Raw genomic sequence first — 19671 nt, 5'->3', positions numbered from 1 at the left:
CTATACACACAGCATAAAAAGGGAGAGATGGGTTCATCAAGCTCAAATTCAGTCCACGAGGATGATGCAGCATTGAGGTTCAAAAAACACTTGAGAAGATGACTAAAAAGGATAAGGATTCAAGTATGGAACTAAAGAAGGGTGGTAGGCCACCAAAAAATCATGGTACTAATAATGGTAAGTCCTCTTGATCTTTTTTCAAGCTGTTATTTGTTTGTATAACATATGTTGTTATCACTTTGCGTCTTTACATATGTGGTGTGGATACAAATGTGCAGGTACTATAGTCTACACCCATTTTGAAAGGATGTAAATGAAAAGATAGGTATATCTGCTTTTTGTACATTCCATTGACCTCTCTAACTTTGAATCGGAGTGGCACATGTGATGCTTCACATTGCAAGGTTTGGTGCTATGATTATGTCGAGTTTGGGAAGCAATTGTCTATCTCAAACTTCAAACAAGCCTATATAGACATGAAGAAATACTTTGTGGGTCTTGGAGGTGAAAGAAAAATAAGAAATGGTAAGAGTGTTGCTTGGGCTATAGATTTTGTCATTCTTGATTTGCCTACACAGCTAGAAGCTCTTGGAGAAGAGGATTCCACATCTCCATCTTGGAATTTATTAATAGAGGACCATGTACGCTACTCCTTGCTAGTAGCGGCCATAGTTGTTTCAGATTTTGGATGAATCCTAGTTATGTGCCCTCCTCATGATCTTTATTTGGTTGAGTGTTATGCTAGGATCAGTAGATTGGAGTTTGCATGTCGAATGTACATGCAATGCTGGGATGCATATTGCACAATCAAAGTTGGTGGTATTGATCATAAGGTGAGACAATTGTCTTACAATGACCTATTGAAAGAATTTATGCTCTTGTATAATGAAATGGATTGTACTAAGCATAAGTTTTATTATTTTCTTGTCTTTAGGTGGATGTTGTGGTTTTATGCCTTCTTCATCGAGCTGGTATGTCTTTGTGTTTGTAATCTTGGAAATGCTTCCGTGGTTGGTACCAAATTGGGCATTGCTTTTGGAAGTAGTTTGTTTCATCATTATTTACCAACAAGTGAGCAGACTATAAAGCATGGAGAGAGTATTCCATGGAGAGGTGCATTGGAGAAGGCTCCATGCATGATGTTGTACTTCTTGGAGTTGTTTTGTCCAATTTCTAGACATGTCGTGGACTTAGGTGCTGGGATTGGTTCTATGCAAAAAGCATGCGTGCATTCTAGGAGAGCATGCTTATCTATTGAGAATGATCCTGACATTTGCAATTCTATATTGCAATTATTTTTGGATGGACAGAAAGGAAAGGGAAATGTGTTAAGCAACTATGGGACTCTAAATGATTTCGAAGATGTGGAAATGGTTGTTAATCTTCCGGATGACTAGTAAGTATGCCACTCTCTTGTTTTATCTTTTTAAACCTATTTGTTGGAGAATATTATTATCAATGAAGCATTGATATTGATTGATCTATTTTAGCTTTTTGCCTTCTTATGCAGGTGCTATGGCTGAGATGATGTGTAATGACATTGCATTCAATGCCCCCATCAGAGAGAGGAGGCATCATCGCAATATCTATGTGGATGACATCAGTAAAGAAGATTGAGTCTAGTGATTTGACATGAGTTTTTCCCTTCAAGCAATTCATTTTGCTTGTGATGCCCTAGTACTGAACATGCATAACTTTTGTGGTCTCTTGTACCTATTTCATTTGCTAGAGATGTAGTAATCATATTGAAGAACTATTTAGTACATCATGTGAGTACCCATGAATATTAATCTGAATATCACGTATTCAAGCATGTTAGTTTCATAAAACTTTTTCTATTTGCTAGAGATGTGACAATCATGTCATATCTTAGTTAAGGTTTGCATGTCAAAACTATGAGTTGTGTACAAATGATCATCATGATGAATCGAATCTTAAAGTATCTCCTTGATGCAACTAATAAATGTTTCGGCATAGATGCATGCAAATTTGCACCCTAAATTCTTCACCATGTGACTTGCAATCATTTCATCGATAAATCACTATCTATCATGATAGTATGAATGATGGATGATATAGGTGGAGGGTGTTGAAATGAAGTAGACATGAAAAGTAGTTCTGTGAATAAAGGGATCTTATAAGCCCTGAATACTACTGGAAAGAAATGTAGTTAAATGTATATAGCATCTTTGTGGGGTAGTTTTATGACTAAAGGGTGTGTGATGTTAAACACCTATTTCATTAATTTTAGACTCTTGCACTGTCCAAATTCATTTTGTGAGAGAATTTTGAATAAAACATTTCAAAAAAAGAGGCTCTTATAAAACAAATCATTGAGTCAAAAAGGAAGATTTTAAAAAATCAAATTAGAAAAAATGATGTGAGATGTTAAAAATAGAGTACATCACATTGTTAAAAGAGACAAAAAAGTAAGATTTTGAAAAATCAAATTAGAAAAAATGGCGTGACATGTTATGAAAACTAGAGTACATTTCAAAAAGAGCACATCACATTTGTAAAGAAGTAGATCATATTACTCAAAGCCATATGGTGTCAAAAAACACCTTAATACAGTCTCTCTTAACATCATCTTAACATCACATTTGTACAAGAAGTAGATCATATTACTCAAAGCCATATGGTGTCAAAAAACACCTTAATACAAAGCCATATGGTGTCAAAAAACACCTTAATACAGTCTCTCTTATCTAAGTCTAGAAGATCTCATCATTGGCCTCTCTTATCTTCTCAACAACCCAATCCTGCACTGCCTCCACAGCTGTATCCTCAACATAATTACATGCGAAGAAGAAGTTTAAGCAATCACAAATTGTTTCTTTATAATTTCTCTGAGAGGCTCTTATTGTTCTCTCAGCATCCGCATCAAATCGCCCATGATGAGAGCTGCGATAATGCAGGTTACTTAAGAAGTCTAATAGATCTTGTCGTGCTTTTATCATACGTCTTAGAAGTCTTTCACTGTCTGCTATCTTGAGAGTCTCCTCCCTCTCTGCGTGCCTTTGTGCAGCAAATTCCTCTCTCTCCATGTGTGTCAAAGGAGAACCTTGTCGAATTCTGGCCTCTCTCTGTGCTCTTTGGTCAGCAATCCATTCTTTGAGATTGTTAATTCCGAACTCCACGTCTTCGACAATGCCAAGGACATCCATGGGTGGGGAGATGATAAAGAAAGGGAGATGGACTACGATGCAAGAAAGAAGAGAGTGTCTGCGGAAGAACTAGGATAGAAGAATACTTGGTTATCAGGATGGATGAAAGAAGACTCTAAGAGTGTTCGCGGAAGGACTAGGATAGAAGAATACAAGTTAATGAGAAGCACTAGGATAGATGAAAGAAGAGAGTGTTTGTGGAAGAACTAGAATAGAAGAATACTTGGTTATCAGGATGGATGAAAGAAGACTCTGAGAGTGTTTGCGGAAGGACTAGGATAGAAGAATATACAAGAAGAATACAAGTTAATGAGAAGCACTAGGATGGATGAAAGAAGAGAGTGTTTGTGGAAGAACTAGGATAGAAGAATACTTAGTTATCAAGATGGATGAAAGAAGACTCTGAGAGTGTTTGCAAAAGGACTAGGATAGAAGAATACAAGTTACTCAGAAGGACTAGGATGTAAGAAATAAGAGAGTGTTTGTGGAAGGACTAGGATGGAAGAATACAAGTGCACTAAGGCACGATGTGTTCACTACGATAAGGATAAGGGTTGGAATAAAGTGAGAGGCACGATGTGTTCACTATGATAAGGGTTGGAATAAAGCGAGTGGAGATTGAATGCTCTACTTTAAGTGAGTGGAGATGATAAGGATAAGGGTTGGAATAAAGTGAGAGAAGCATTGCGAATGCTCTACTTTAAGTGAGTGGAGACTATCCAACTGAATAAAATTCTCATCACACAAGGATTTATTTCCAAATAATCACATCATCACACATTCATATCATAAAATTGTGTGCATGAAGAAATATATTACAAATATTACATCATCACATATTCATATCAAAATTCTCATCACACAAGGATTTATTTCCAAATAATCACATCATCACACATTCATATCATAAAATTGTGTGCATGAAATAATTATATTACAAATATTACATCATCACATATTCATATCAAAATTCTCATCACACAAGGATTTATTTCCAAATAATCACATCATCACACATTCATATCATAAAATTGTGTGCATAAAGAAATTATATAAATATCATGATTATGCCACTTAAGTAATAAGTCACAAATTGGTGTATAATCAACAAAAACTACAAACACAACATCATACATGCATCACAACTCTTGTGATGCTTCTAGTGGAGACTGTGGCAACTCTTCGGATGCTTCCAATGGAGGCTGTGGTGCTATAGATGTACACTCAGTCTCTACTTCTTCTGTAGTATGTAGTGCTTTTGGAGTAGACTCAGTATCCTCTTCCTTAAATGCAAGCGGAGGCGGTGGCAACTCTTCTGATGCTTCCAGTGGAGGCTGTGGTGCTGTAGGTGTACATTGGGTCTCTACTTCTTCTGTAGTGTGCAGTGCTTTCATAGTAGACTCAGTCTCCTCTTCCTTAAAGGGAAGCTCTGGTATTGCTTCAGTTGCACGTTGTATTCTAATGGCAGCAATTAGGTCTCAAATGATTTCAGCCCTAAACAATTGTATATCCTCCTCTGAATATTTGAGCTCCAAAGAGTCTTCTGATGAGATCTGTGGCTTAAGTGAGAAAATTTCTTTGAAAATCAACATGCACTTGTAGGCAACTCTCCGCCCACAACTATGCCCATCTTCCTGCTCTACTACTAAACGCTTTTGGAAGTCTACCGAGTCTTTGTACTGTCCTGTTTCTCTGATAGCAGATACCAACTTCTCAATCGACCTGCTCATCGTGACATATTAAAAAAACTTAGTGTGTCTATCACATAAGGTACATAATATAGAAGTAACAATAGATTAATAGAATACTTACGTTTGCACTGAGCCATGAAAGCCTGCAATTGAGTTAACAAACCAACAATAGTTGTCTTCAAGGTTCCAAACCACCAGACTCCAATGTTCCCTACACGAATAATTAAGAACAATTATTATTTAACACAATGTTGCCAGTATAAGATGAAAATAAAGGTTGCCATGATACTTACATCTCATGATATGCCATAAATAGGACTCGCATGCCATGTAAATGTAAAGGCTATAATAATTTACAAACATCGGCTATTGTCTTTCTGCTATCACTAAGTATAGGAGAAAGGAGGGAATCCAACATATACACACGATTTTGTACGACTCTACCAAATCATGAGATAACTATACTGCACCAACAAATAAATGAATATTAGCTTATTAGATTTAATCAAAATAAATGAATATTAGCTTATTAGCTTATTAGATTTAATCAAAATATTGATTTATCAAGTAGAGAAAAAGTTTGTATCAAACCTGAGAATGGCCATCATAACGTTGTTATTGACCTCATTTAAAGCTCTAGAGAGAATTGAAATCTCCTCTCCCCCAAATTCAAGATACTGAGGTCTATGTTGAATCATAACCCTAACATTAAAAGAGCTTCCCAATTCTTTTAATGAAGCCATGTTTGTAGAGTTGAGGTCTTCTATCCTCTTTGACTCTTTGATGGCATTCATTTCGCAATCAATGATTGCTCGAATGGTACATGTTATAAATGCATAGAGATGCAAATCCGTATATGTTGATAGTGTGGTGTCATTTTGTATCTCAAAAATTTGACCAAGTACCAAAAAGCAATTGTAGCCCACCCTCCATCCACAATTATAGATGTGGCTATTATCTTGATGTGATACCTGACATGTTATATACTCTATTTGTTGTGCCAAGTCACATTGCCGCATTACTATGTCGATAGCATCTACTAATTTTCGAGCTGATCTGCATATCAAAACATATAACAACAGTGAATATGTGCATTGCATATCAATCTACATGTCAAGAAGTGACAACAAGTGTAGTCTATACTTACTCTAACACATTGCCATGGACGGATGTCATTGAGTTTGCAAAGAAGCACTTCTTCGCAAGGATGTCCACGACTACCAGACTCCAATGTGAGCTGCATTATCAATAAAGAATAATTACTATGTTTGAGACAATTCTAGCAATGCAATAGAAAAAACAAGTAGGGTTTGATGCTTACTTCTCATAATATGCTGTAAAAATAACTCGTGCGTCATTCATAGGAACGTGCTTCAACCACTTGCAAACATTCTCTATGGTTTCTTCTTTGTTGCTAAGCACTTCCGAAATATGAGGATCGAGCATATATGAAACGCTTTGTATATTTTGCGGAAAATTTGCTATAACATTACTATATTAAAAAAAAAGTATTAGCTTCTTGGGTTTAATCAAAATAAGCAAAGTATAAAGCCAAAGAAAAGGCTGCATCAAACCTGAGGATGGTTGTAATGACTTTGACATTAACCTCATTCTTAGGATTCAAGAGGATTGAAATCTCTTCTTCACCAAATTCAAAAAAATGAGGTTGTTGTCAAATTAACAACATAGCAGTGAATGAACTTCCAATCTGCTCCAATAGATTCATATTTTTATGACTCATCTTATTGAGGGAGTAGTCTACATCGTATTCTTCTTCACTTGCTATGTCCTCCACATCCTCCTTCTGCCATAAAAATATAAAAAAGTTATGCGATGTGCACATCCCAAATAAAGGCTTAAACAAGCAGATAAGGTTTCATACATGCTTTCATTAGTGTAAGTCTCTCCTCTGCTTGGAGCAAAAATTTAAAAAGGTTTCATACACGCTTTCATTAGAGTGAGTCTCTCCTTCTCTTGGATGAAAAATTTAAAAAGTTATGAGATTTACACATCCCAAATAAAAATCATGGTTTAAATAATCATAGAAGTATAAAGATAGCATGCTTTCATTAGACAAGTTATGAGATTTACACATCCCAAATAAAATTAATGGTTTAAATAATCATAAAAGTATAAAGATAGCATGCTTTCATTAGACTCAGTCTCTTCTCCTCTTGGAAGAAAATATAAAAAAGTTATGAGATTTATACATCCCAATTAAAGGCTGGAATAAGCATACAAGTATAAAGATAAGGTTTTATACATGCTGCAATGTAGTCATATTTTCATGTTGTTTCCCAATGGTAGTAATTAGATGCTGAATACTCTCAGCTCGAAATGCTAGCAGATCAGCTTCTGTATATGATTCCATTTTGACTGGTAACTCCAAATCAAAAATCTCTCTAAGAAACAACATGCAGTTGTAGGCAACTCTCCACCCATAGCTGTGTCCATGTTTTTGCTCCACAGGCAGACGTCTTTTGAATTCTACTTGATCTTGTTGCTCCGTGGTTGTTCTGACAGCAGATACTAGCCGATATGCAGCACTGTCCAGCATGACATATGAAATATATTAATATGTCATGATCATAAGATACAAAATAAGAAAGTATCAAAAATATTAAGAGAATAATTACCTTGGGGAGTTGGCATGATAGCCTTCTATTGAATTCACAAACCATAAATGGTTGAGTTCAAGGTCCCAGAAGATCAGACTCCAATGTGAGCTACACGACCAGAATAAAAATGATTATTGTTTTACACAAACTTGCCAAAGAAATAGTAAAAGTAAGGTTAGAGTTGATACTTACGCCTCATGATAAGGCATTAAGATGACTCACACCCCATCTAAATTCAAAGGGCTTAACTAGGTACAGACATCTTCTATAGTCTTTTGAGGAGAGCTAAGAATAGAAGAAAGGAGAGCATCGAGCATGTAGACACGATGCTGCACTGTACTAGGAAGCTGAGAAATAACTACACTGCACCAAGAAATAAACAAACATTAGCTCATAGAATTGATTTGCATTCTGCACTAGGAAACTGATATATAGCTGAACTGTGAATAAATAAACAAATGTTAGCTTATTGAAGTAGCAATAAATAAATAAACATTACCTGAGAATGGCCAAGATAACATTGTCATTAACCTCTTTTAAAGGATTGGAGAGGATTGAAACCTCCTCTCTACCAAAGCTTAAATACTGAGGTTCTCGTTTCAAAATGATCCTAACTTGAAATGAGCTCTCCATTTTATCCAATGCAGCTAAATTTGATTTTTCAATCAAATTTAGAGGTGGTTGCATTGTTGAAGTAGAAGGGAGTGCCTCCGTATTGACTTCATCGATTTCTTCTCCCTCTATTGCCTGTAAACAAATATGAGAGATTAGATTCATTATCTTTAAATTTAAATCTTATTTAAAAAATTGTATTTAGTTGAGAAATAGAGAGTTCATACCGCTAAGTATTGTCGTAGTGGCCTTTTTTCATAACCCTGCGAGCCATAATTATCAAAGAAGGCATCATCATATTTGTCTTCATCCACCAACCTCTCTATGAATGGGTCATGTAAGTCCATCTTTTCATCATCAACAACTGGGACATTATGATCTTCAAGGTAATCATCCATGTCATCGGTGTCCTTGTGGTCTATCTCTTTTTCATAGCCTGTGGTTAGATCTGCTTGAAGCTGGAAATAGGCCATGAAATGCTTATTTTCAATAATATTGGTGGATTTGCCTTTTCTTAGGAGATCCTCAAATAAATATCCCATCCTGCACAAGGTGACCTCCCAACCTGCCGGCAGCAAATTCTCCATCATGGTAAGCAAGAGACTCCCACTTTTTGCAGGACTTCCATAGTTGTTTTTTTGATAATGTATGGACCTGGAAATATCTTGCTCTTCTAGCATCAATCTCAAATTATTTGAATTCCCTCTTATGTTCTTTTGTAAGGAAAGATCAGGGTTGGGACTCCGCATACACAGAAAGAATGATTCAAGAGTTTGAATCGCTATGCCACATTCTCTCTTGCCTCTCTTTGCTGCATAAACACCACTATAGATCTTCAAATCTGATGAATATGCTCGCTCTAGAGTAACCTGCATGGCTTCTTTGTCTTTTTTATCAACAAATATGACAATGTTACAAATCGCCACTTTGCTAATGGTGGTATATACTATTCTATCAATGAAGTTATGGATATCATCGCTAGAAACTTCATTGATAAAGAATAGTTGTGGCTTATCCCATGCTGACTCATTCTTGAAGAAGTCATCTTCTGAGACTCCCCTGAAGTTGACAAGCTTTCCAGACTCTGCCGTAACCTCTACATTGAATTGAAAGCTTTGGTGCATATCTGTCGGCATTCTTATCTCGCTGATTAATCTTTCCACATATGCAACCACCTGTTGTGGGATCTCTTTTCTCATATAAGAGGTTACTATTTCTGACCCATCTTCATCCTTTTTAATCCACCTGTTTGCCCATAGCTTTACCTTGGGTGTTGACAAAGAAGCTATATGCTTCACCACATTATAGTCAATGTTACAATGAGTAAGTGGAATTTGTTTCTCTGACAGCAAATACTTGATGGCACTATGCACTGCATCACGCCTCACCTGTACATTGATGCATTCTTCCATGCAGTGGTCTTTGTCTTTTTTTCCAAAAAACCATTCTTTCTTTAAAATTTTTTGTGCTGCCATGGATGCATACTTATCAGGTAAGTACTTTACAGGCCTCCACATCCTTGCCATCAACTCCTTCTTATCCATTACCTTTGACTTGCCGGAGATAAACAAAGGAGCTTCATAGGTCAGCTGTCCACGCTCACAAGCAATGCACGTTTCAAGCATCTCATTGAACACTTCAACAGGATGAAATATGATAGAAGTGTAGTCGGCATATCTGTCCCTCACCACCTTGAGGCTTGTCATACTTTCTTCCCGCTCTTGGGTTCCCCTAGGCACAACTGCACTCAAAGAAGTATAAAAGTTTGTGAGTGTGTCGGCGTCTGCTTTTGTGACCTTTCGCTTCAAATCAGGATTTGGAGAACCAAATGTTGTCCATATCACCCTTGCCTTCTGTAAGACCTCTGATGTTGAGGATATCTTATGCTTTCCATGGACATAATGATTAAGTCTTTCGGACTCAATCAAATACTTGATCTCATGCTTGAATATACAGATCATTGCAGGATAATAATGGAATGAGCTTATCTTTACAAATTGTTCTGGAGTGAGTCTTTTGCCCTCCTTTGCTTCCCTTGCGATTTGATTACAAGCATAAGCCCAATGTTGACCAATGTTGACCATCAATGGGCTGGAATCTGCAATGAAGGAGAAATTCCTTCTTGAGTTCCTTTAGCATATTCTCTCCTTGTGCCTCTTCGCCTTGTTCATGTGGAATATTTTTTAGAGTGTTTTTAAAGAATTGACTGAAGATCTCCTCGAAATGTGTAGGCCCTGTAAATGTTATTTGATCCAGAAAACTATTTTTGGTTGGACAAAACATCATTGGGCGCAAGACCACATTGCTTGCCACAGGTTTCTTACCATCTCTCAAAGCCTCGTATATTTGCATTGCATAGGATATATCAAGGCTTCGGCTATTAGTAAACATAGCTGCAGCTTCCACATCTTTGGCATTCACAAACCACGTCCTTTGACCCCAGATATATCCCACATCATCATCTGTAACTGCTTCATTAAGACGCAGACTAAGATTTTTGATTGATGTGAGTTCATCCTGATCATCTTCAGCCTCGGATTCTGAGTCTTCTTCATCTTTCTCTTTTTTTGACCGTTTTTCATCCACATTATCTTTCTCTACAGTGGGACGATGTCTTTTCTTACTGCTTGGAACCGTGGCTCTTGCAGTACTAGCCTTTTGCATTTCACGTCGTGGTTTGCTAGCAAGAGCTTCTAGCATAACTGTAGTGGATCGACCTTGATCTTCTTCAATTTTTGCTAATTCCCATGCACTCAAGGCTTGTTTTTCATCATCCTTAGTTACATCCACCATTTCTGGCTCTAGAAGTTTGCGCTCATGTTCTACAGGTTTGTGACAGTGTGCCTGTTCTTCTTGTCCCTGCATTGAAGTCTGAGCTTTTTGATCTCCTTCATGTGATGATTCTTGCATATGAGGAGCATATTCTGCATCCTGAAAGTATTCAAACATTATCTTTGCATGCATCCTTTTTGCCACCATACTAGGAAATTGCTCCCAAGTATATGAAAGAGTCTCCAATGCCCTTTGCAGCTCTGGAAACTTTGATGGTTGAGGAGGAGGCATCACAAAGGTCTTTGCGTCTCTCCTTGACACAATAAAATGCATACTGCCAACTTCAGGATCTGAACTCTTTGTTAAAATATCCACAAAGGTGTCTTTTTGCTGAATTATTATGCCTACTACAAGGCTTGAAGTCATATCTTTTTTGAAGAAAGTAGCATCCCATGGATCTTCAACACCATTGAACTCCCTTTTTGACATAAGTAGAAAGAGTCTCTTTTCCTTTTGATGAAGAAACCAAGCTCTTCTACCCATGTGATATCGAGTCCACCTACCAAAGCCGTTGGGGCTATATTCCTTTCCTATCGGATATCATTTGCATGGTCGATCGAGCATTAAATACTTTTTTTTACTCTAGTGTCATGCACATCCGTCAAAAAACACGCTGCTAGGTATGTTATCCGATCAAGCACTTGTGGGATGGGCGTGCCACTTTGCATGTAAGTCTATTCCACCTAGTTGAAGGTGTGTGCAAAGTATCGTGCCCATCGGATATGCTTTGCATGGTCGATCGAGCATTAAATATACCATTTTTGCCTTAGTGCCATGCACATCCGTAAAAAAACACGCTGCTAGGTGTGTTATCCGGTCAAGCACTTATGTGATGGGCGTGCCACTTTGCATGTAAGTCAAATCCACCTGGTTTAAGGTGTGTGCAAAGTATCGTGCCCATCGGATATGCTTTGCATGGTCGATCGAGCATTAAATACCATTTGCGCCTTAGTGCCATGCACATCCGTAAAAAAACACGCTCCTAGGTGTGTTATCCAATCAAGCACTTATGCGATGGGAATGCCACTTTGCATGTAAGTCAATTCCACCTATTTGAAGGTGTGTGCAAAGTATCGTGCCCATCGGATATGCTTTGCATGGTTGATCAAGCATTAAATACCATTTTTGCCTTAGTGCCATGCACATCCGTAAAAAAACACGCTGCTAGGTGTGTTATCTAAACAAGCACTTATGCGATGGGCGTGCCACTTTTCATGTAAGTCAATTCCACCTAGTTGAAGGTGTGTGCAAAGTATTGTGCCCATCGGATATGCTTTGCATTGTCGATCAAGCATAACACACCGTTTTTGCCTTAGTGTCATGCACAACCATATAAAAACACGGCCATAGGTGTGTTATTCAAATAAGTAATTATCAGATTGGGGCTCCACTTTGCACGCAAGTCCGATTTAACTACATTGAGGTGCATGCAAAGTATTGTCACCATCGGATATGATTTGCATGGTCGATCACGCATTATACACCATTTTTTTCCTAATGATATGCACATCCGCAAAAAAACACGCCATTAGGTGTGTTATCTGACCAAGTACTTATCGAATGGGTGTGCCTCATTGAGAACATTTCAATACCACCTAGGTTAAGGCGTACGAAAAGTTTTTTGCCCATCGGATATGCTTTGCATGGTCGATCGAGCATTAAATACTATTTTTGCTCTAGTGTCATGCACATCCGTCAAAAAACACGCTGCTAGGTATGTAATCCAATCAAGCACTTATGGGATGTGCGTGCTGCTTTGCATATAATTCTAGTCCACCTAGTTGAAGGTGTGTGCAAAGTATCGTGCCCATTGGATATGCTTTGCATGGTGGATCGAGCATTAAATACCATTTTTGCCTTAGTACCATGCACATCCGTAAAAAAACACGCTGCTAGGTGTGTTATCTGACCAATTACTTATCGGATGGGTGTGCCTCATTGTGAACATCTCAATACCACCTAGGTTGAGGCATACGAAAAGTTTTGTGCCCATCGGATATGCTTTGCATGGTCGATCGAGCATTAAATACTATTTTTGCTCTAGCACTTATGCGATGGGAATGCCACTTTGCATGTAAGCCAATTCCACCTAGTTGAAAGTGTGTGCAAAGTATTGTGCCCATCAGATATCCTTTGCATGGTCAATCGAGCATTAAATACTATTTTTACTCTAGTGTCATGCACATCCGTCAAAAAACACACTGCTAGGTATGTTATCCGATCAAGCACTTATGGGATGGGCGTGCCACTTTGCATGTAAGTTGATTCTACCTAGTTGAAGGTGTGTGCAAAGTATTGTTCCCATCGGATATGCTTTGCATTGTCGATCAAGCATAAAACACCGTTTTTGTCTTAGTGTCATGCACATTCGTCCATGGTCGATCGAGCATTAAATACTATTTTTACTCTAGTGTCATGCACATCCGTCAAAAAACACGCTGCTAGGTATGTTATAGGATCAAGCACTTATGGGATGGGCATGCCACTTTGCATGTAAGTCGATTCTACCTAGTTGAAGGTGTGTGCAAAGTATTGTGCCCATCGGATATGCTTTGCATTGTCGATCAAGCATAAAACACTGTTGTTGCCTTAGTGTCATGCACAATCGTCAAAAAACACGATCGTAGGTGTATTTTTCAAACAAGTACTTATCGGATGGGGATGCCACTTTGCACACAAGTCAATACTGCCTAGGTTGAGGAACGTGTAAAGTCTTGTGTCCATTGGATATGCTTTGCATAGTCTGTCTCACATGATACACCATTTTGTCGCTAGTGTTATGCACAATCGTCATAAAATACGTTTGGAGGTGTGTTATCCGAACAAGTACTTATGAGATGGGTGCACCACTTTGTATACAAGTCAATAAGACCTAGGTTGAGGAGTGTACAAATTTTTGTGCCCATTGGAGAAATGTAGATGCGATAATATTAGAAAATTCTCGATATATGTATATGTGTGTGTGTGTGGCAAACAATTTTGACACAAAGTAAACACCTAGTGCACAAATTATGCACTTCATACCTTGAGTAAATAAGCTTGTTGATGAGGATAAATATGCCCTTGAATAAAAGCACAGTTGTTGTATGACCACAATAGGATCGCTTTGACACCTGTGATTTTGCCCATATGTAAGTTTACAAATAGTATAAAAAATCATGTAATAATATATTAATAGTTTGCAAATGTGTATAGCAAGTGAGTAATGGGAAGTGGAAGTGGGAATGAGGAGGGAGGAGTGGAATAGGATAGGGAAGTAATAAGGGTGTATGATAATAAGTATAAAAAATAGTATAATAATATATTAATAGTTTTTAAATGGCAAGTGAGTAATGGGAAGTGGAAGTGAGAGTGGGGAGGGAAGAATGGAATGGGAGAGGGGAAGGTAATAGGGGAGTAGGCTAATAAGGGAGTGAAGTGAGTGAGGGAGTTAATAGGGGATGAAAAAGAGGAGGGTGAGATGGGGAAATATGGGATTTTGGGAAATGGGAGGAGTATGGGACGTGGTGGAAATGTGGGATGGGAGTGGTGGCAATGGGAAGGAAGAAGAAATGGATGGATGGGAGGAGGGCTAATGGATGAGGGATGGGGGTTCAATAGGAGAGGGGGAGTAATGGGAGCCAATGGGAGAGGAGATAAATGAAAAGCCAATAGGAGAGAGGGGAGGAATGGAAAGCCAATAGGAGAGGAGGAGGAAAACCTAATTTTTCTTATATATAGTCTTCCTTCTTCATTCATTCTCCCCTCATTTCATTCACTGAAGCAAGAAAGCAAGAAAGCAAGGACGATCAAGAGAGCAAGGAAGGAAGAGCAAGAAAGCAAGAAAGAGCAAACTTAGAAACTTTTTCCAGGTACTTGCAAACTTTCTTTTCTAGTTTCTTTTTTAAAATTTGAAGAGAGAGGAACTAGAGAGAGAAAGGTTCAGGGGAGGAGAAGAAGAGGATGGAGGGAAGGGAGGAGGAAGGGAGGGGAGGAAGGGAGGGAAGGAAGGGGGCTGGCGGCAGCAGCCGGGGGCGAAGAGGGAGGTGGGTGGGAGGGAAGCGGGTGGGAGGGGAGGCTGGCGCGGCGGGTGGGAGGGAGAGCTAGGAGGGAAGCTCGGGAGCGGGGAGGGGGTTGGGTGGGAGGGGTGAGAGGGGTAGGAGGAGCGAAGGGGGTGGGAGGGGGGCTGGAAAAGTGCTAGCACTAGGAATTCATCTATTAGAACTATTGAGATTTATAGTTAAAATTTTCTACTTTCATTTTGAAACATTTAGATCCTCCAATGCCTAGACCATAGGAAAAGGAAAAGATAGTGTGAATAGATCTAAATATATTACACATGTGATAAAAACAAATGAATGGATGTTCACTCTTTATTTAAAAGATTGAGCTAATTCTTGAAAACCAAATTCTTTGTTTTAAGATATATGCGCTTTCCTTGCTTGTGCTTATGGATTAGACATTGAGGAAGGTATTACTTTCATACATGAATTGCACTCCTAGCAAGAAAAGAATATCCTTTGGAGACTCTCAAATTAGTAACACCATATAATATTGAATTCACACTTTTTATTGGGATTTGCATAGTTATTCTCAGTACCATGCAAAGTTCTTAAATCTCACTACTCACTTCAGTCCAGAAGGACACTTATTATACTAGATTGATAGAATGATAGTGCACAAGAAGATTTTGGAACATTGTAGGACAGCTGCAAGTCATCACGAATGCCTCAAAGATGGCAAAAGAATAAGACAATGAGAACAATGAGACCAAGTACATCTAGCGATGGGAACAATGGGATATATCAACATGTGTGAGAACCAAAGTTACAACACATTGCACAAATGATCATAGGAGCAGGAAGAAGCTGAATTCTCTATTAATAATAAACAAGCATGTTATTGACAAGAGGATGGTGGACAAATTAAAATATCCAATCAATGAGTGGGTTGGCAAACGGAGCTTGAACTACACTTCCCTTGACGAGGAGTTTAAAAAGATAGGGAAATTATTGAAAGCTAGGGAGAGGCTTGAAAAGAAGCACAATGGTGGAGGGGTATAGGCTATCTTTGATTTTTTCGACCTAGACGAAGAGATCAATAGTCAATGTTCCTTTCCTAGCAATGCATGAGTTTGCCCTCCATACACTTTATTGGCAATACTAAGAAGGTACTTGTGGATACGTGGTTGATATCGAGCTGGCACGATGAGTTTATTGAGATGGTTCAGATAGACCTTGATGGCAAGCACGATAGATATGGCCACTAAATACTTCCAACCAGCTCTTTTAGAGACTTCCGTTTCTGCCCAAAAAGTAAGGATGTAATGGATGGGGTCCCACAGTTGGACAAGGCGATAGACTAATAAGAGGAGTATAAGTGAGCCTGGGGCACCAATGAGAATAGTCACAACCTTCATGGAGTGTCGGATGCTTTTGTGGTGATCGGGGTCTGAGACATCGGAGAGCACAACAAGTGCCGCAAGAGTGAAGGCAATAGTGACACATATAACAGATGTGACAACAAGGATGGTGGCAACGGTGACGGCATTATGGACCTTGAGCCTGGTGTATGCGAGCTGGCCAGAAGGAATGGGAATGGCACCACTAATGCATGCAATGGTTGCTGCCATGGAGAGAAGGAAGCCAATATGGTTAAACCAAACGAAGAGTTGGAGACGATGGTACTCGAGATGTAACGATGTGCCGAGCGGAGGTTGAAGCCAACTTTGAAATGCTAGGCCTGCGATGAGGACCGAAGCCACGGAGAGTGTGTTGAGGTAATCAACGTAAAGCTGGCGATCCTCATACATCGTTTTGCGCACATCTTCACGTTGCTCCATGACCTAGTATAGAGTGCAACAAAACACACCTTCCATAGTTATTTTAATATCTCATAAGATAAACTACTATTCTATGATCTCCATGAGCACTAGATTTATATGTTGGTTTTTTGTGGTATCATAGGTTATCATTATTGCAGTACATTCATATTAGAAATATCAAACAAATTGTAACAAGATGCATTTCATTCATGTGGCTTGTAGACACACACACACACACACAGAGAAGAAGAAGAAGAAGAAGAAGAAGAAGAAGAAGAGAGAGAGAGAGAGGGGGGGGCTTGCCTAGAGAGAAGAGAGAGAGAGAAAAGAGATAGACACAGAGAGAGAGAGAGAGAGAGAGAGAGAGAGAGAGAGAGAGGAAGGAGAAGAGAAAGGGGAGAGGGGAGAGAGAAGAAGAAGAAGAGAGAGAGAGAGAGAGAGAGAGAGAGAGAGAGAGAGAGAGAGAGAAGGAGGAGAAGAGAAAGGAGAGAGAAGGAGAATAGAAAGGGGAGAAGGGAGAGAGAAGAAGAGAGAGAGAGAGAGGGGAAGAAGAAGAGAGAGAGAGAGGAGAGGGCAAGCCAAAGAAGACGAAGTCACTAAATGCATGCATTGAAAGCCTCTTATAAGGAGCATACTTGGACCAATCACCTTAAAATAAAAAGAAATGTATAAAAAATATCTATTTTTCCTTTCTTATCACACATCTTCACTAAGGCCTTCCTATGGCAGGGCAAAAATGACAAACCTGCAGCACAGGTCGTAGCCCCCATGGTCCCCAAGGCATTCTCCACCAACTAGCTGCATGTTCGAGTGGCGTCTCACCAGGTGGACAACCACGTGTCAGCTCCAACACGTCACAGTCCTGTTCACGTGCGAGGGAGATGCCGAGGTCCACCATGTGATGCTTCATGGCCCACATGAGGCATTGTTGGAGGACCACCTTGTCGACCATGACTTTATCGGCCATGAGCTGGAGCACGACTGCCTCGACGCGGCATTTCCAGACGTGCCGCTGTCGAGTATGGATAGCAGGGCGAAGCTCTACCTCCCACATGGCACGATCTTGGTTATCGACATCGCCTGCCCATGCGAGGTGTTCCCAGGTGTGCAGATGTACAAAGAGGTTGGTGTGGGCAGCCTGGGCACCGAGCATGTGAGCCACGTCCCAATGGCCGCTGAGGAAGGCAGATCCCAACTTGTGAGCCCACTCAACTTCTTGTTTCTTGTGCTGAGCTTTGAGGGACTCGTCAAAGATGGCCTTGGCTTTCTCTTTGCTAAACGAGCATGAACTATCAACCGACTTATTTTGGACCTTGAAAACGTTCACGAGTGGAATGTGATCATATGGGGCTTGTGAAGCCTCAGCCCAATCATAAGCCTCAGCCCAATCATATGCAGTGAGACCTTCCTTATCCTTCAATATCTTCACTTCATCAGCAGTCATCTTCTCCAAGATGGCTTTCACCACCTCGTTCTTGTTGCTTCCCCCGTAGACCACTGCGAAATGCAGTGCTGTGAAGCTCCCCGGTGTCCAGAACATAGACATGATCGGATTCATCCGGAAACATTCGTTGATCCCTCTCTCCCAATGATGTACCTCATCCCTCCTCTCTGCCTCCAGAAATGTGTCCAAGTAGAACCCGTAGCTTGTGCTTGCCCCGTAGTCCTTCGCCTTCGCCTTCGGATCTGCTCCTGCTTCCAATAGCTTCTTCACCACCTCTGTATGCCCCCCGCAGGCCGCCAGTTGCAGCGGCGTCATCCCCTCTTTGTCCCTCGCATCCACCAGCTCACCACTGCGACGGGCGCCCAGCTTCTTCATCTCCGTTACCAACCTCCCCACCGCGTTCTCACGGCCCTGCTCTGCTGCAAAATGCAATGCCGATCGACCTCGCCTGTCAGTGTAGTGCAGCTGGGCGCCTTTCTCCAAGAGCAAACCCACTATCTCCTCGTGCCCGTGGTAGGATGCCCTATGCAAAGCGCTCGCACCAGTGCAGTCGCCCTTGCATATCTCATCTACGTTCAGCACCCGCTGGAGCAGGTAGACAAGAGCAGCTTTGTTTTGAGTCTTCGCAGCAAAATGGACGAAGGCCGTTCGGACTCCCCTTCTCGACGCGTCAGGGTTCTCCAACACCTTTGATGATTCGTAGTGGACTGATATCCAAGCTTCATACAGCAAAGGCAGCGCTCTACCTGCAGTATAAATAACCGACAATGGGGTCAGACCACGCGACGGAAATTTCTGTTAATTTCGTTAGCGCATCACTCTCCTTTCAATGACGGGAAAAAAAAGTAAAAGAGATCAAGAATTTGGACATCGCATTATCAACACCCACCAGAGTCCCAATGCCCGGCTTTACAACTGCACTCGAACAACTGAGTAAACAATGTCTCGTTTCCGTTTTGGGCAGCGGAAAGAGCCGCTGAAGCGAAAGAACTAGCCTTCAGCTTGTAGTCTAGCAGTTTAGGGCGGGGCTCAAGATTGCACAGCAGTCTTTCCGGGCTGAAGTAGTCCTCCGACTTCGACAAGTCTGCGATAGATTCCTTTGGCAACTCCCACAGGAGCGCGTCGAGATCTTCGGTGGACAGATCAAAGATCCGTTGAGACAGGAGTTCTTTCAGTGTATTGACATTGTTGTCCCTCACAGCCATGCGGAGGTCATGCAAGTCCTTCTCCATGGGTAAGCGCAGGGGAAAGTACAGCTGATGCTAGAAGCTAGTGTTGGCCGGTAGGGGAAGTGAGCGAGGAAATCAGCGGAGTGAGTTTAACAGAAGTGAGAACCCCATCAGAGCATAAGAGCCTTGCGCTTTGAGTGTGGCATTCGCAAAACAAAGTAAGGTTACTTCCAAATGCAACAGAGACTGTCCAGTCCAGTTCTCACGTCTTTCAAAAGCAAGGTACACTCTCCAGTCCAGAGCTTGATTTGCTTTATTAGCTACACTGGAGGATT

The 19671-nt window shown here is 40.3% G+C and overlaps 2 protein-coding genes across 2 annotated transcripts; one reads left to right on the top strand and one right to left on the bottom strand.

Annotated features, from left to right (window-relative positions):
- The first annotated feature begins 792 nt into the window (after nucleotides 1–792).
- On the top strand, nucleotides 793–1697 carry LOC147885074 (uncharacterized). Its single transcript, XM_087397265.1, has 3 exons — nucleotides 793–833; nucleotides 935–1396; nucleotides 1491–1697. Exons 1-3 carry the CDS (start codon nucleotides 793–795, stop codon nucleotides 1615–1617), a joined length of 630 nt encoding a protein of 209 aa, XP_087253391.1. The 3' UTR covers nucleotides 1618–1697.
- A 14102-nt stretch (nucleotides 1698–15799) lies between these two features.
- Nucleotides 15800–19444, bottom strand: LOC147885073 (uncharacterized). The gene is made up of 3 exons (XM_087397857.1): nucleotides 19057–19444; nucleotides 17469–18913; nucleotides 15800–16744 (listed from the first exon to the last, which is right to left on the bottom strand). Exons 1-3 carry the CDS (start codon nucleotides 19397–19399, stop codon nucleotides 16004–16006), a joined length of 2529 nt encoding a protein of 842 aa, XP_087253983.1. The 5' UTR covers nucleotides 19400–19444; the 3' UTR covers nucleotides 15800–16003.
- Nucleotides 19445–19671: the final 227 nt, after the last annotated feature.

The sequence above is a fragment of the Dipteris shenzhenensis genome, chromosome 26 (assembly GCF_047967505.1).
Source record: "Dipteris shenzhenensis isolate YYH24624 ecotype China chromosome 26, Dip_SZ_1.0, whole genome shotgun sequence".
Taxonomy (NCBI): domain Eukaryota; kingdom Viridiplantae; phylum Streptophyta; class Polypodiopsida; order Gleicheniales; family Dipteridaceae; genus Dipteris; species Dipteris shenzhenensis.
The sequence above is the reverse complement of the archived record's forward strand: the minus strand, read 5'-3'. Positions and strand labels throughout refer to the sequence as shown.

Excerpts from the sequence above, each read along its gene's own strand:
- LOC147885074 (XM_087397265.1), top strand. The coding sequence starts at position 793 with ATGCATATTGCACAATCAAAGTTGGTGGTATTGATCATAAG. Across the intron at positions 834-934 it reads TTGGTGGTATTGATCATAAG|GTGGATGTTGTGGTTTTATG; the intron begins GTGAGACAATTG and ends TCTTGTCTTTAG. Across the intron at positions 1,397-1,490 it reads GTTAATCTTCCGGATGACTA|CTTTTTGCCTTCTTATGCAG; the intron begins GTAAGTATGCCA and ends GATCTATTTTAG.
- LOC147885073 (XM_087397857.1), bottom strand. The coding sequence starts at position 19,399 with ATGGAGAAGGACTTGCATGACCTCCGCATGGCTGTGAGGGACAACAAT. Across the intron at positions 18,914-19,056 it reads AGCCGGGCATTGGGACTCTG|GTAGAGCGCTGCCTTTGCTG; the intron begins GTGGGTGTTGAT and ends TTTATACTGCAG. Across the intron at positions 16,745-17,468 it reads GGCTACGACCTGTGCTGCAG|GTCATGGAGCAACGTGAAGA; the intron begins GTTTGTCATTTT and ends ACTCTATACTAG.